The 13,683-nt window shown below is 34.9% G+C and overlaps 3 protein-coding genes across 5 annotated transcripts; 2 read left to right on the plus strand and 1 right to left on the minus strand.

Annotated features, from left to right (window-relative positions):
* LOC140979408 (protein DMP4-like) lies at positions 1-1,367 on the minus strand. The gene is made up of 2 exons (XM_073444795.1): positions 494-1,367; positions 1-284 (listed from the first exon to the last, which is right to left on the minus strand). Exon 1 carries the CDS (start codon positions 1,196-1,198, stop codon positions 554-556), a length of 645 nt encoding a protein of 214 aa, XP_073300896.1. The 5' UTR covers positions 1,199-1,367; the 3' UTR covers positions 1-284; positions 494-553.
* A 1,490-nt stretch (positions 1,368-2,857) lies between these two features.
* Positions 2,858-5,861, plus strand: LOC140978879 (transcription factor VOZ1-like). Of its 3 annotated transcripts, XM_073444118.1 has the most exons (5): positions 2,858-2,946; positions 3,218-3,488; positions 3,758-3,907; positions 4,301-4,829; positions 4,947-5,860. In XM_073444118.1, the coding sequence occupies exons 2-5, from the start codon at positions 3,258-3,260 to the stop codon at positions 5,378-5,380; spliced, it is 1,344 nt and encodes a 447-aa protein (XP_073300219.1). In that variant the 5' UTR covers positions 2,858-2,946; positions 3,218-3,257; the 3' UTR covers positions 5,381-5,860. The 3 variants fall into 3 exon arrangements, with proteins under 3 accessions (XP_073300219.1, XP_073300220.1, XP_073300218.1); XM_073444119.1 differs by lacking the exon at positions 2,858-2,946 and having other exon boundaries at positions 2,957-3,488; positions 3,758-3,880; positions 4,947-5,861; XM_073444117.1 differs by lacking the exon at positions 2,858-2,946 and having other exon boundaries at positions 2,957-3,488; positions 4,947-5,859.
* LOC140979180 (uncharacterized) lies at positions 5,565-13,525 on the plus strand. Its single transcript, XM_073444514.1, has 5 exons — positions 5,565-5,579; positions 12,279-12,353; positions 12,506-12,585; positions 12,656-12,708; positions 13,034-13,525. Exons 1-5 carry the CDS (start codon positions 5,565-5,567, stop codon positions 13,336-13,338), a joined length of 528 nt encoding a protein of 175 aa, XP_073300615.1. The 3' UTR covers positions 13,339-13,525.
* The last annotated feature ends 158 nt before the right edge of the window (positions 13,526-13,683 follow it).

The following is a 13,683-nucleotide window of genomic DNA, read 5'->3' on the forward strand; positions in this document are numbered from 1 at the left end:
ACTATTGTATGAGATGGATCAAGTCAAGCGATTCTGAGCTTGGCCTCTTGGAGCTCATAGGCGGCGTGATCAGAACAACACGACTGACGTTTGGAAATCATTCGGTTGGGCGAGATAGACAAAGAGAAACGAGAGTACGGCTAGAAGAAGAATTAAATTCCGATGCCGCCATTGCTATCATTCCATATCAAATGTCTTAACATTTTTTAGTTTCTTCTCTAATTAATAATCATAGCCATACTGTTTTTGTAAATTTAATATATTTGATTTGATACATGTGCAATCTAGAAAATTGATTACTATATAATGTTTCTGAAAATTTTTATACAAGTTTCTTATTGTATTGGTGGAGACTCGAGTATAACAACATTATTTAAATTTGGAAGGTCGAGATTTGTGGTGTTATAGTTAAAATTTCATGTATGCTGCTCCCATAATTTATTCTTATAAGAATATATTAAATTTGGAATTTTGAGATGAGCAAGAAGAATACTACTCCAGTTAATCACAGTATTCACATGTACAGAAAAAATATATATAATTAAAGCAGCCGTTACAACATCATTAAACCGGGCGCGACAGGGAAACCGATTCCATGTCGTCTCGTCGGGAAAACAACGAATAACATGCTGCAGATGGCCCCAATCCCCACAGGAAGTGCGGTAACTATCTCTTGTATTTCATCCGAAGGATTCGGGTAAAAGCACCCCACTACATTCTGATCGAACAAAGTGATTGCCCCAAATACCAGTATCGACATCCACGCATGCGCAAAATCGATAAACTTGAGCCTATACTTTGCCGCAACCTCAGGTTGTAGATGCAATGATCCGTCGATGATCCAGAAACCGCGAAACGTGGCCAATCCGTAGCACACGTTACCCTTTTGATCCTCGATGCTATCCGTTAAACACAAGAAGAAACAAGACAACCCGCAAAGGGAAACTAAAACCGCGGTCAAGATACGGCTAACTGGATCACAGTGACCTTGGTTAGTGAATATTGGAGAAAGAAGCTGGAAAACTAGGACAGTTCCTGTTGGTAAAAGGTTGGCCAAGTGAGCCGTGCTTTCAAACGTTTGGCTAATGGCTTGTTGGATGAGGTTTCGATCGATTTCGGGTGGTGCTTTCTCAACGAGTAAAGGGAGTTCTTGTTCGTAACAATCGTGGGATGATTCGTTTTCCACGTCACTCTCCATTTCTTGGGAGTTTTTAGCTGCTTTTGGCAGATTTCCATGGTTCTTCGGGAGTATATTTATGGGGTGAAGGAGAGATTTGTTTGAGTGCAAGCAAAGGGAGTGTTTTATGCTAAGGAACTTTTCCCTTTCAAGAAACGGAACACCACAAAAAGTGTGAGTTTTCTCAACTTAATTTTGGGAAGGCTTTTCTTCCTTTCACGATTAAAGCTCTGTTCACACACACACACACACAAACTCATTATGATTTCAGGAGCTTCCAAAATAGAGATAAAATAATTTTAAAAAAATATTCGAATAAATTAATTTATCTCTATTTGATTATTTGACTGGGTTCGTTATAAAATGAGCATTTACTCGATCATTTTTTTAAAAAAAATTCCCCAAAATTAAACGTATATAAAAAAATAATGTGAATTTCGTATTGATTGAAATGGGGAGCTTCGGTGACAAAAAGTTGTAAGTTTGCTATTTCAAGGAATCACTTTTACAATTACATCATCATAATACGTGGTTCAGATTTTATAAATCCACTTTTTTTTAATGAAATTGGACAACGTTGGAGGAGGAAATAAGAACTCGAAGTCGTAATTAATTTGTAAGGTTGCAGAATAACTAATAGAGTATGTTTTTTGTGAAACGATCTCACGAATTTTTATCTGTAAGACGGGTTAATCCTATCGATATTCACAATAAAAGTAATACTCTCAGTATAAAAAGTAATATTTTTTCATGGATAACCCAAATAAGATATTCGTCTCAAAAATTACGACCCGTGAGACCGTCTCACACAAGTTGTTGGCTAACTAATATATATGATCAGAAAAAGAGCACCATGGGAAGTCGTTTGAGAACTTGGAATTATCTCCAATATCATAAAATTTTAATGTTCGAGACCTAAATTGTTGGTTTTGAATTATAGGCTTGTAATGAACTTTCGTGTTGTATATAAGTGATGATATAAATATAATTATTAAAATATTTTTTTTAACACTATGAATGATTATAAATTAGAATAACGTGAGTAGATGAAAAAAGGATAGAGCATTTTAATTAAAAAAAAAAAACTAGAACTTAGGATTATTGAGAACCACCCAAAATATGTAAGTGCAAAACAAAAAATACAAAAAATTAAATAAATATTATAAATTTGCTAATAATTAATACCTTGCGAGCTGTTCGAGTGGTATTTCACTGCTTTATTTCGTCCTTATCATATGTCTAAAGTCAGTTAGATGAACATAAAACCAGATAATCACGAATTAGATTTTCCATTTTGATAAAAAAAATTCAAACTTAGGACATCTCTTACTGATGTGATTTGTACATGAGTGATACTACATATACATCTATATTTGTACATCAATTTATAAAACACAAAAAATTCAATTTGTCAAAATCTCGTTATATATTGAATACAAAATCTCGCGATATAACAATAAAATTTCGCGATATAATATTTATAAATATCACTGTAACAATATTTAACATTATTATTTGTAAATTACTATTTTAAGTCCGATTGACGAAAGTTCACTTCACAGGCATTGTATTTAAATAGAAAACAGTTTATTTAAAAAAATAATAACATATAAGGGCACTACAGAAAATTCATATATAAATAATAAATTTGGTCTTTTTTCCCGGAGGCTCGCACGCCAAATCATTCATCATCCCTGCTGACCTGTCACGCACAGAAGCGAGTCAATCAAAGAGAGTACTTCAATCTCTACACGCTAAACCTCTTGCAGGTGACTCCGGCTCGTTCTCACGCACAACAAAAAACTTATTTCTTTTTCTCAGAATTGGAAATTTCTGCATCACGACCCCTTTGAGATCGTTTCAGGATTAGGGTTGTTTAAATTTCGGTTATCCTGAAGATGCTATTATTTGGTCGTGGGTTCTTGGATTTTGTTGTTTGATTTTTTCTCTCTCCCATCGGTTGATGTTACTATTGCGCTAGGGGATTGTTCATAATTGGACTTTAATACTCTCTGCCGGGATTTTTTTTTCCTTCGGCAGCTTCTTTTGATTTGAGCGTATTCTACTGCTGTATTTTTGGATGGGGAAAAGTTCGAAGAACGGTGCAAGCAAACCTGCATCGCACCAGCTCTTCAAAGACAGGGCAAAGAATCGCGTGGATGATCTACAAGGCATGTTCAGCAATCTTCAGTCGGCTAGGAAGGAGAGCCGCACTGTTGATGTTAATTTGCTTGAAGAGCAAGTTCACCAGATGCTTCGTGAATGGAAGGCTGAGCTCAATGAGCCCTCCCCAGCCTCTTCGCTGCAGCAGGTAATTCTTTCATCTCTAGAATGCACCAAACTGCCTTACCCCTTGATGCCAAAATAATTCATTTTGCACTGAATTACTTTAATTTAACAGAGAATTTGATAATTGGATAGAAAGAAACCAATGAGTGATTGAGGGTAGATGTTTCACATATCCAGGATTTATTTTATTTGTGTTTGGGATTGATGTTTTCTCGTGATGGTGGTCTAATTGATCACTAGAAAGTTGGAACTTCATGGATAAACGGGCATTTGGTGATAATTATTTTGTAGTGTGGAAGCCTGGGATCGTTTTCATCAGAAATTTGTAGGCTGATGCAGCTTTGTGAGGAGAAAGATGATGCAACAAGTACATTAGCAGCACCAAAGCTGGAGCCGGAGCCTGATACACAAAAGGTTGTGACTGAATCTACATCTCAAGAGGTTGATAACTTTTTCGCAAATGGTTAGCATTGGCTGGATTCTTTATTTTAATTGTGGTAGTTTGAACTGGTTTTTAATGTTTGTAATCATACCTGCTGAACTTCAAAGCTTTAAAATGCTACGCTTCCTTCTTTACACTTGGTTATCTTTGATATAATAATAGTTACTTATTCTCCAATAGACCTGAACTACATCTGGGAAATTGCTCTATGCGATAAACGGGTTTGCCAATATTAAAAGAGAGGTTTAGTCAATTGTATGATATATTATGTCCTTTCCGTTTTTCCATATACCACTTTAACGTTTATGGTCGGCTTGTAGATAAGTAGTTATTTTCACTATTTTTTTATCCTCCTATTGTAGATGCTAATTTTGAAATCTTGTTCGTGACAGGGTTTTGAAGTCTCTAAAGGTATTCAAGAACAGGGCTTACAGTTAGTTGATCAAAGCAGTTCTGAAATGGGAATTGATCATTCGGGAATGAATCATATGGATTTAACCGAACAACTAGATTATCATTCATTCGATTTCCATCCCGAGCTTGATCAACAGTTTTTCCCTATTTATAATGGAACTTGTTTAATTGGGGAGGATGGTATACCTCAGATTCCTGACTATCAACAAATCATCACCCCTCCACCATCTGCCTTTCTAGGGCCAAAATGTGCCCTTTGGGATTGTCCCAGACCTGCACTAGCATCGGACTGGAGTCAAAAGTCTGATGACTATTGCAGTACTTACCATACTCAGCTTGCACCTGCTGAAGGCTATCGTGGAAGCCCTCCAGTTGTGCGACCTGGAGGCATAGGCTTAAAGGATAACTTGCTCTTTGCTGCTTTAAGTTCAAGAGCACAAGGAAAAGATGTTGGTATTCCTGAATGCGAGGGTGCTGCTACCACAAAATCCCCTTGGAATGCACCTGGTAAGTTCTGCTTCTTGTTTGTCTTCCCTGCCTGTTTTATCCACACAATGGTTGAATTTACATGCGATCATGTTTCTGTTCATTTGAGATTAATGATCTACTTTTTGTGTAAAGCAGAGCTCTTTGATCTTTTTGTCTTGGACGGTGAAACAACGAGGGAATGGCTTTTTTTTGATAAGCCTCGGAAAGCATTTGAGAGTGGGAGTAGAAAGCAACGATCTTTACCAGATTATAATGGGCGTGGCTGGCACGAATCAAGGAAACAAGTGGTGAATGAATTCAATGGGCTGAAGAGATCCTATTATATGGACCCTCAGCCAACGGGAAATTTTGAGTGGCACCTATATGAATATGTAATAAACAAGTATGATGTGTGCACATTATATAGATTGGAACTTAAGCGTGCTGATGGGAAGAAAAGTCCCAAAGGGAAATTAGGTAATGACTCAGTTGCTGATCTGCAAAAGCAAATGGGTAGGCTGACAGCTGAATTTCCAAATGAAAAGAAGCGAATTGTCAAGGGAAGGGGAAAATCAAAAGATGAAACGTGAAACATTAACTCTTCTTCAGATCAATCAGGTAGTCTAGTTGAAAGGCTAGAGTCCTCGAGTGGTGACAGCGTGAAGGCGATGCTACTTGACTTGATTAAGTGACTTGGGATGCAAAAGCAATATGAGACATTTTAGTACAGTATTACAGTATTAGTACCCGTCATCTTGTTAGTTTCACTCAACCATGGCAAGTGGTGAGGTTTTTATTTTGTTATCAGATCTTAGATATAGTGGGTATTTATGTCATCGAAGTACAATGCATAGATGACTCGAACCATAATGCATAAATTTGACCTCTTGACTTTTCTATTGCGAAGACTGCATGTGCACTTCTGGTGCAATTTGCAGAGATAATTTGTTCAAGCCTGACAATATCATGGCTACATGTAATTGTCATCTTACCGGTTTTTATGAAATGCGTGACTTTTCTACTTTCCATCTTTTTTACTTTCACAGCAGATTCCTTGGTATCGTTACGCCGTGCATTATATACATAGGACAAGCGTCTATTGATTGTGGTGCTGTTGCTATATGATGCTACTGCGGCAATCGGTATAAAATGAGTAATCTGACGAAGTAGTAATCGTCAATAGTGATTTATAAAAAGTAAATATTAATGTATCATCAACAACTTATATTTCTTTTTTTTAAATAAACTAGTATTTAACTCGTGATGATATTATTAAAAATTAATTATTATAAAAAATGAATATTGTTGAAAAATTATTTAAAAATATGTTAAATATTTGTGTTGAAAATGTGAATGTTGAATGTTGAAAATTAGGTAAAATTAGGTGTTGAATATTGAAAATTAGTGTGTGATGATGTAGGTAATGATGTATTTTATTTTTGGATTATTTGTAAAAATTTTCTATAAATAGATCTCTCATTTGTGAAGAAAATCACAATTGAGTTGAGAGAAAAATATTATAAAGTGTGTAGTGTGATAATTTTGAGAGTTTGAGATTTTTACTTTTTTACCGTAAATTTTTACTTTTTCACAACACGTTATCAGCACGAAGCTCTAAAAGTCCTCCATATTTTTCCAAGCTCCGAACAGAAGAAAAAGGTAACAAAAGTAATAATATTTATTTTACTGTTATTTATTTATTGTTTATATATGTAATATATAATATAATGTTATTGTTAGAAATAATAAAAATAATTTTTTCAAAAACTTGTTATAAATCCTGGGAGGATGTTAAGACGACATCCCACACTCCCGGTAAGGGATACGACAAGTATAAAAGCCTATAAGGTTTTTTAAACAAAATAACTTATGACACCTAATTATAATAATGTGATATGATATACATAATTATTTAAATATGACTAATATTATATACACCATATTATTACCATAAAATTATACAAATACATACATTTATTTTCTTATACACCAACGGTAATAAACGGTAACAAAACGGCTAGTTTTTGCTCTATAAATACAATCTCACAAATACATTCAATCACTCCAACTTTCTCTTCTTCTCTAAAAATTATTCTTCATCAAATTTTCGAAGAAAAAAAGAAGATGGCTTTCACGAGGTTATTTTTAATTATTTTGGTTATCATACTCACCAGTCTTGTATTTATCGGAGAATATCCTCCTCGTGTGTTTTCTTTATTTTTACGAATACTTGTACTTGTTGTTTATCCATTACTTTGTATTGCAATATTCATTAACTAATAAAATGCATCGTAATTTTTAGTACCACCATGGCAAACTTGGCAAAGCTCGAATTCATCGCTCTTGATATTACTGGGAAAAACTATATGCCATGGACTCTTGATGTAGAAATGCATCTTGAGTCATTGGGTCTAAGCGAGACCATTAAAGAAAATGGTATATCTTCATCACAAGAAAAAGCAAAAGCTATAATATTTTTACGACGACACCTTGATGAAGGTTTAAAATGTGAATATCTCATCGAAAAAGATCCCATGGCTCTGTGGAAAGGATTAAAAGAGAGATTTGAACATATAAGGGAAGTTATACTTCCGACCGCCCGTGATGAATGGAATATGTTAAGATTCCAAGACTTTAAAAAAGTCAGTGATTACAATTCAGCGATGTATAGAATAATCTCGCAGTTAAAATTTTGTGGACATGAGGTTACAGAATCGGAAATGCTTGAAAAAACATTTTCCACGTTTCACGCATCAAATATAACACTACAGCAACAATATAGAGTGCGTGGATTTGCGAGATATTCTGAACTCATCGCCTGTCTTCTTGTGGCGGAAAAGAACAACGAGCTATTAATGAGAAATCATCAGTCCCGACCCACTGGATCAACAGCATTTCCAGAAGTAAATGCTGTAAGCAAAAATGAATTTAAACCTGGAAACCAAAATCAAAGTTACAGACAAGATTTTGGTCGAGGACAAAATCGAGGTCGTGGTCGTGGTCGTGGACGTGGACGTGGACGTGGAAGTGGTCGTGGTCGTGGACGCGGCCGTGGTTTTGAAAATAATCGAGATAGTTATTTCTATAACTCATCTCAAAAGAACGTCCCAAACCACCCACCGAAAAGGCATCAAGAGAATATGAGTGTTAATGAGAATCACTCAAAAAGATTTGAAAGTTCTTGTTTCAGATGTGGTACTCCAGGACATTGGTCCCGTATTTGTCGAGCCCCTGAGCACCTTTGTAAACTTTATAAAGAATCAATAAAGGGGAAAGAAAAGGAGACCAACTTTACTGAACACAGTGAACCTTTGAGTGGTTCAACTCATTTTGATGCTGGAGATTTTCTGATTGATTTCTCAGATAATGATCAATTTGATGGTGGAATAAATATGTAAAATATTTTATTTTTTATGTATTCGTATGATAATGTTTTATAGTGTGTTATATTGTATTGTATTTTATTGTCAATAATTTTATTTCATTGCATATTTTTTTGAAGTTCAAATATGGAAAATGCTACGAACCAAGCTGAAGTTTGCATACCTGATAGTGGTACAACGCACACTATCCTCCGAGATAAAAGATATTTCTTGGAACTAAAACCAACAAAAACAACGGTGAATACAATATCAGGTCCTGTAGACTTGATTAAAGGATGTGGTAAAGCACAATTTTTGTTACCTAATGGTACAAAATTTTTGATCAATGATGCTTTATATTCACCACAATCGAAAAGAAATTTGTTGAGTTTTAATGATATATATTCCCATGGGTATGATACTCAAACAATGAATGAAGGGAATGAGAAATATATGTGTCTTACCACATATAAATCAGGAAAGAAATATGTGATTGAAAAACTACCAATGCTCCCTACTGGATTGCATTATACACATATACGTCCCATTGAATCAAACATGGTAATTGATAATTCTTCAATATTAACCAATTGGCATGATCGATTAGGACATCCTGGTTCAACAATGATGCGAAGAATTATAGAAAATACACATGGTCATCCATTGAAAGACCAGAAGATCTTTCAGAATAATAAGTTTCAATGTAAAGCATGTTCTCTTGGAAAACTTATTATAAGACCATCACCAGCCAAAATCCAAACTGAATCACCAATGTTTCTTGAACGTATTCAGGGTGATATTTGTGGACCAATCCATCCACCATGTGGACCATTCAGATACTTTATGGTATTGATTGATGCCTCCAGCAGATGGTCACATGTATGTTTATTGTCAACTCGAAATGTTGCATTTGCAAGATTACTTGCTCAAATAATAAAATTGAGGAATCAATTTCCCGATTATACAATCAAGAAAATTAGACTTGATAATGCTGGTGAATTTACTTCCCAGACTTTCAATGATTATTGTATGTCTATGGGAATCATTGTTGAGCATCCTGTTGCTCATGTACATACTCAAAATGGATTGGCTGAATCATTGATTAAACGTCTGCAAATGATTGCTAGACCAATGATTATGAAAACAAAGCTCCCTATTTCTATATGGGGACATGCAATTTTACATGCTGCTTCATTAATTCGCATCAGACCAAGTGCATATCATAAATACTCCCCATTGCAGCTTGCATTTGGTAAAGAACCAGACATTTCTCATCTGAGAATTTTTGGATGTATGGTGTATGTGCCTATTGCACCACCTCAACGAAAGAAAATGGGACCTCAAAGAAAGATTGGAATTTATATTGGTTATGATAGTCCATCGATCATTCGATATCTTGAACCACAGACAGGCGACGTGTTCACAGCACGTTTTGCTGATTGTCATTTTAATGAGGAAATCTTCCCAATGTTAGGGGGAGAACAGAAACATACCGAAAAAGAAATTACATGGTATGTATCATCATTGTTACATCTGGATCCAAGAACAAAACAATGTGAAAAAGATGTACAGCAAATTGTGCACTTGCAAAGAATAGCAAATCAAATACCAGATGCATTTGCAGACACAAAAGGGGTAACTAAATCATATATACATGCTGCAAATGCCCCTGCTCGAATTGAAATTCCGAAGAAACAAATTGAAGATAGTCATGATGTCATTAAACGCCTGAAGCGTGGAAGGCCAGTTGGTTCCAAGGATAAAAATCCTCGAAAAAGAAAATTCATAGAGAAACACAATGATCACAAAATAGAGAATGATGTTCCTGAAGAAACACATAATGATCACAAAATAGAGAATGATGTTCCTGAAGAAACACATGATGATGAAAATGTTTTGTCAGAACCACAAACTGACGAGAATCATGAAATCTCTATCAATTATATTAATACTGGAAAAATATGGAACCGAAAAGATATAGAAGAAATTGATGATATATTTTCTTATAATGTGGCAATCGACATCATAAATGATAATGAAGATCATGAACCAAAATCTTTTGGTGAATGTAAAAATCGGCAGGATTGGATAAAATGGAAAGATGCCATCCAGGTTGAATTGGATTCGCTAAATAAACGTAATGTTTTTGGACCTATAGTCCTTACACCTGAAGGTGTAAAACCTGTTGGATACAAATGGGTTTTTATTCGAAAGCGAAATGAGAAAAATGAAATAGTAAGATATAAAGCTCGACTTGTTGCACAAGGTTTTTCTCAAAGGCCTGGAATTGATTATGAAGAAACGTATTCTCCTGTGATGGATGCAATTACGTTTCGGTATTTGATTAGCTTGGCAGTATCTGAAAATTTAGAAATGCGTCTTATGGATGTTGTTACAGCCTACTTATATGGATCACTTGATAGTAATATATATATGAAAATCCCTGAAGGATTTAAGATGCCTGAAGCACAAAGTTCAAAACCCAGAGAATGTTATTCTGTGAAATTACTAAGATCATTATATGGGTTGAAGCAATCCGGCAGAATGTGGTATAATAGGCTAAGTGATCACTTGATGAAAAAGGGATATGTAAATAATTCAATATGCCCTTGTGTTTTCATTAAGAAAACAACATCCGGATGCGTAATTATTGCTGTATATGTTGATGATTTAAACATCATTGGAACAAATAAGGAAATTCAAGAAGTTGTGTCATACTTGAAAGAAGAATTTGAAATGAAGGATCTTGGAAAAACCAAGTATTGTCTGGGTTTACAAATTGAACAAAAAGAATGTGGAATATTTGTTCACCAGACAAATTATACAGAAAAGATCCTTAAACGTTTTAATATGGACAAATCAAATCCTTTAAGTACTCCAATGGTTGTTAGATCATTAAACATAGAAAAGGATCCATTCCGTCCATGTGAAGATGATGAAGATATTCTTGGTCCAGAAGTACCATATCTAAGTGCTATCGGTGCCCTTATGTATCTTACAAATTGTACAAGGCCTGATATATCTTTTGCCGTAAATTTATTGGCAAGATTTAGCACATATCCAACAAAGAGACATTGGAACGGAATTAAACATATATTCCGTTATCTACGAGGAACGACAGACTTGGGACTTTTGTATTCAAAAGATGCTAATCCAAGTATAATTGGTTATGCCGATGCTGGATACTTATCTGATCCACACAAAGCACGTTCTCAAACTGGATATGTATTTACTCGTGGAGGCACTGCAATTTCTTGGCGTTCACAGAAACAAACACTTGTAACAACTTCATCAAATCATGCCGAGATTATTGCACTACATGAAGCAAGCCGTGAATGTGTGTGGTTAAAATCAATGACTCAACATATCCAAATCTCATGCGGATTATCATTCGACGAGAAGCCTGTGATACTATATGAAGATAATGCTGCATGTGTTGCTCAAATGAAAGAAGGATACATAAAAAGCGACAGAACTAAACATATTCCTCCTAAGTTCTTCGCATTCACCAAGGAGCTTGAGAAGAATAAATGTATTGATGTTCGTCACATTCAATCAAGTGAAAACTCATCAGATCTCTTCACAAAGGCACTTCCTACGACAATATTCAGAAAGCACATATATAATATTGGGATGCGCAATCTACGAAATTTGTGAAGAATTGTTCGTGTCAACATGAGGGGGAGTTTACGTGACTGCACTCTTTTTCCCTTACTATGGTTTTTATCCCAATGGGTTTTTCCTAGTAAGGTTTTTAACGAGGCAGTATAAAAACACGTAATGTATACAATCATTATGATCATCATCACAAGGGGGAGTGTTGAAAAATTATTTAAAAATGTGTTAAATATTTGTGTTGAAAATGTGAATGTTGAATGTTGAAAATTAGGTAAAATTAGGTGTTGAATATTGAAAATTAGTGTGTGATGATGTAGGTAATGATGTATTTTATTTTTGGATTATTTGTAAAAATTTTCTATAAATAGATCTCTCATTTGTGAAGAAAATCACAATTGAGTTGAGAGAAAAATATTATAAAGTGTGTAGTGTGATAATTTTGAGAGTTTGAGATTTTTACTTTTTTACCGTAAATTTTTACTTTTTCACAACAAATATATATTTAAAGCCTTTGGAGGAAATTATCGATATTCAGAGGGCAAAGAATAAGTCATCCGAAGAACTTGCCGATATTTGGGACGATGTAATTTCCTCAAGTATTTTGCTTCCACTCAATAAATGTAGACACTTAGTGATACGTTTTCTGCATCAGTTGCATTATGAAAAACACCTTTCTATGTGGAACATCCAGATGTTGCTAATGGTTTGCCAATGTTGATTTTTTGGTGTATTCAGTATCACTTGGGAAGGGGCCATATCGGTGCATCAATTAAAGCAAAACTATACCATTTAGTGGAGCACAGAGCAGCAGATTGGTAATCTACTGGATTTTTGTTCTTAGAACATTTCTTCTTCAAGTTGATTTAATTATTCATTTTTTCGCAGCCGTTATTTTGTAATTCCAATGTGGAAAGGAAGCGGCTATATGTTTGTGCAAGGTCATTTCTGAATTTACTAATTTTTTGGATCAAATAAAGATAGAGGAGGATTCTGTTCAACTGTATGAACTATTTAACCTGATATAATCTCCAAACAAATTGGTGGAAGCATAATCTTTACTTACATAAAGATAATGGAGGATTGGACTGCTTAATATAAGTATAGCCTTAATAATGTTAACTTTTGAAGAGTGCGTGAAGAGACTTAACTAGACCACTTTCAAAATATACATGATTATTGTTTTGAAAAGTGCCGTTATTATTGTTATTATTGTTATCAGAACATACCTCTCATGTTGCTTGATTATGTATCGAACTTGTGCAGTTCAAATGCCACACATGCTTTTCACTGGTCTTGAAGATTATAAAGCGAGAGGAACCCAAGCCGCTCCGTACTTTACTGTTTCATGCTACACAGAATTTGCGGACAGCAAAGACCTGGTGCTTATTCGTGGAAATGTAGTGCTTCCTAGCAAGCTGAGTGACTCAGAGGCAAAGTGGCTTTTGGAAACTGCTCAGTCTTTTTACCTAAACGATCAAAGGTATAAACTGGTGGAGCGATTCAACAAAGAAACACGTGAATTCGAGTTCAAAGATGTTTTGAAAGCATTACATATGCCCATAGTGTAACTAAATAAACGGAATGGGATTATTGAAGCCATATATTGATGCAGAAGATGAATGAAGTGAGTGATCAGTTCGAACAGATGATCTTCCATTTTTTTTAAAATCTTTTGTATGACACATTTGTTTGGTTTTGTAACAAAACTAACTGAATTTTCTTCTTTTTACATGTGTGGGAGAGTTTAGTTTCGTATTTCAAGCGTTTGTCACAATTGTCAAGCTGGTGCTGCCCTTTCAGCGGATAAAATCTTTGAAAACACTTGCTTTTTGATATTTTACTTTATTAGGAATGAATTTTTTTTCTGCAATGTTTTGGAGTTGGAATGACCGATTTCCCTGTGTTTTCCCCTC

Source organism: Primulina huaijiensis, chromosome 6 (assembly GCF_012295235.1).
Source record: "Primulina huaijiensis isolate GDHJ02 chromosome 6, ASM1229523v2, whole genome shotgun sequence".
NCBI classification, from domain to species: Eukaryota; Viridiplantae; Streptophyta; class Magnoliopsida; order Lamiales; family Gesneriaceae; genus Primulina; species Primulina huaijiensis.

What these genes read in the sequence shown, in the direction of transcription:
- LOC140979408 (XM_073444795.1), bottom strand. Translation starts at nt 1,198, where the DNA reads ATGGAGAGTGACGTGGAAAACGAATCATCCCACGATTGTTACGAACAA.
- LOC140979180 (XM_073444514.1), top strand. An exon ending in GAGCACAGAGCAGCAGATTG is followed by an intron (nt 12,586 to 12,655) that starts GTAATCTACTGG and finishes ATTTTTTCGCAG; the next exon opens with CCGTTATTTTGTAATTCCAA. An exon ending in CGGCTATATGTTTGTGCAAG is followed by an intron (nt 12,709 to 13,033) that starts GTCATTTCTGAA and finishes GAACTTGTGCAG; the next exon opens with TTCAAATGCCACACATGCTT.
- LOC140978879 (XM_073444118.1), top strand. Translation starts at nt 3,258, where the DNA reads ATGGGGAAAAGTTCGAAGAACGGTGCAAGCAAACCTGCATCGCACCAG. An exon ending in CTGAATCTACATCTCAAGAG is followed by an intron (nt 3,908 to 4,300) that starts GTTGATAACTTT and finishes TGTTCGTGACAG; the next exon opens with GGTTTTGAAGTCTCTAAAGG. An exon ending in ATCCCCTTGGAATGCACCTG is followed by an intron (nt 4,830 to 4,946) that starts GTAAGTTCTGCT and finishes TGTGTAAAGCAG; the next exon opens with AGCTCTTTGATCTTTTTGTC.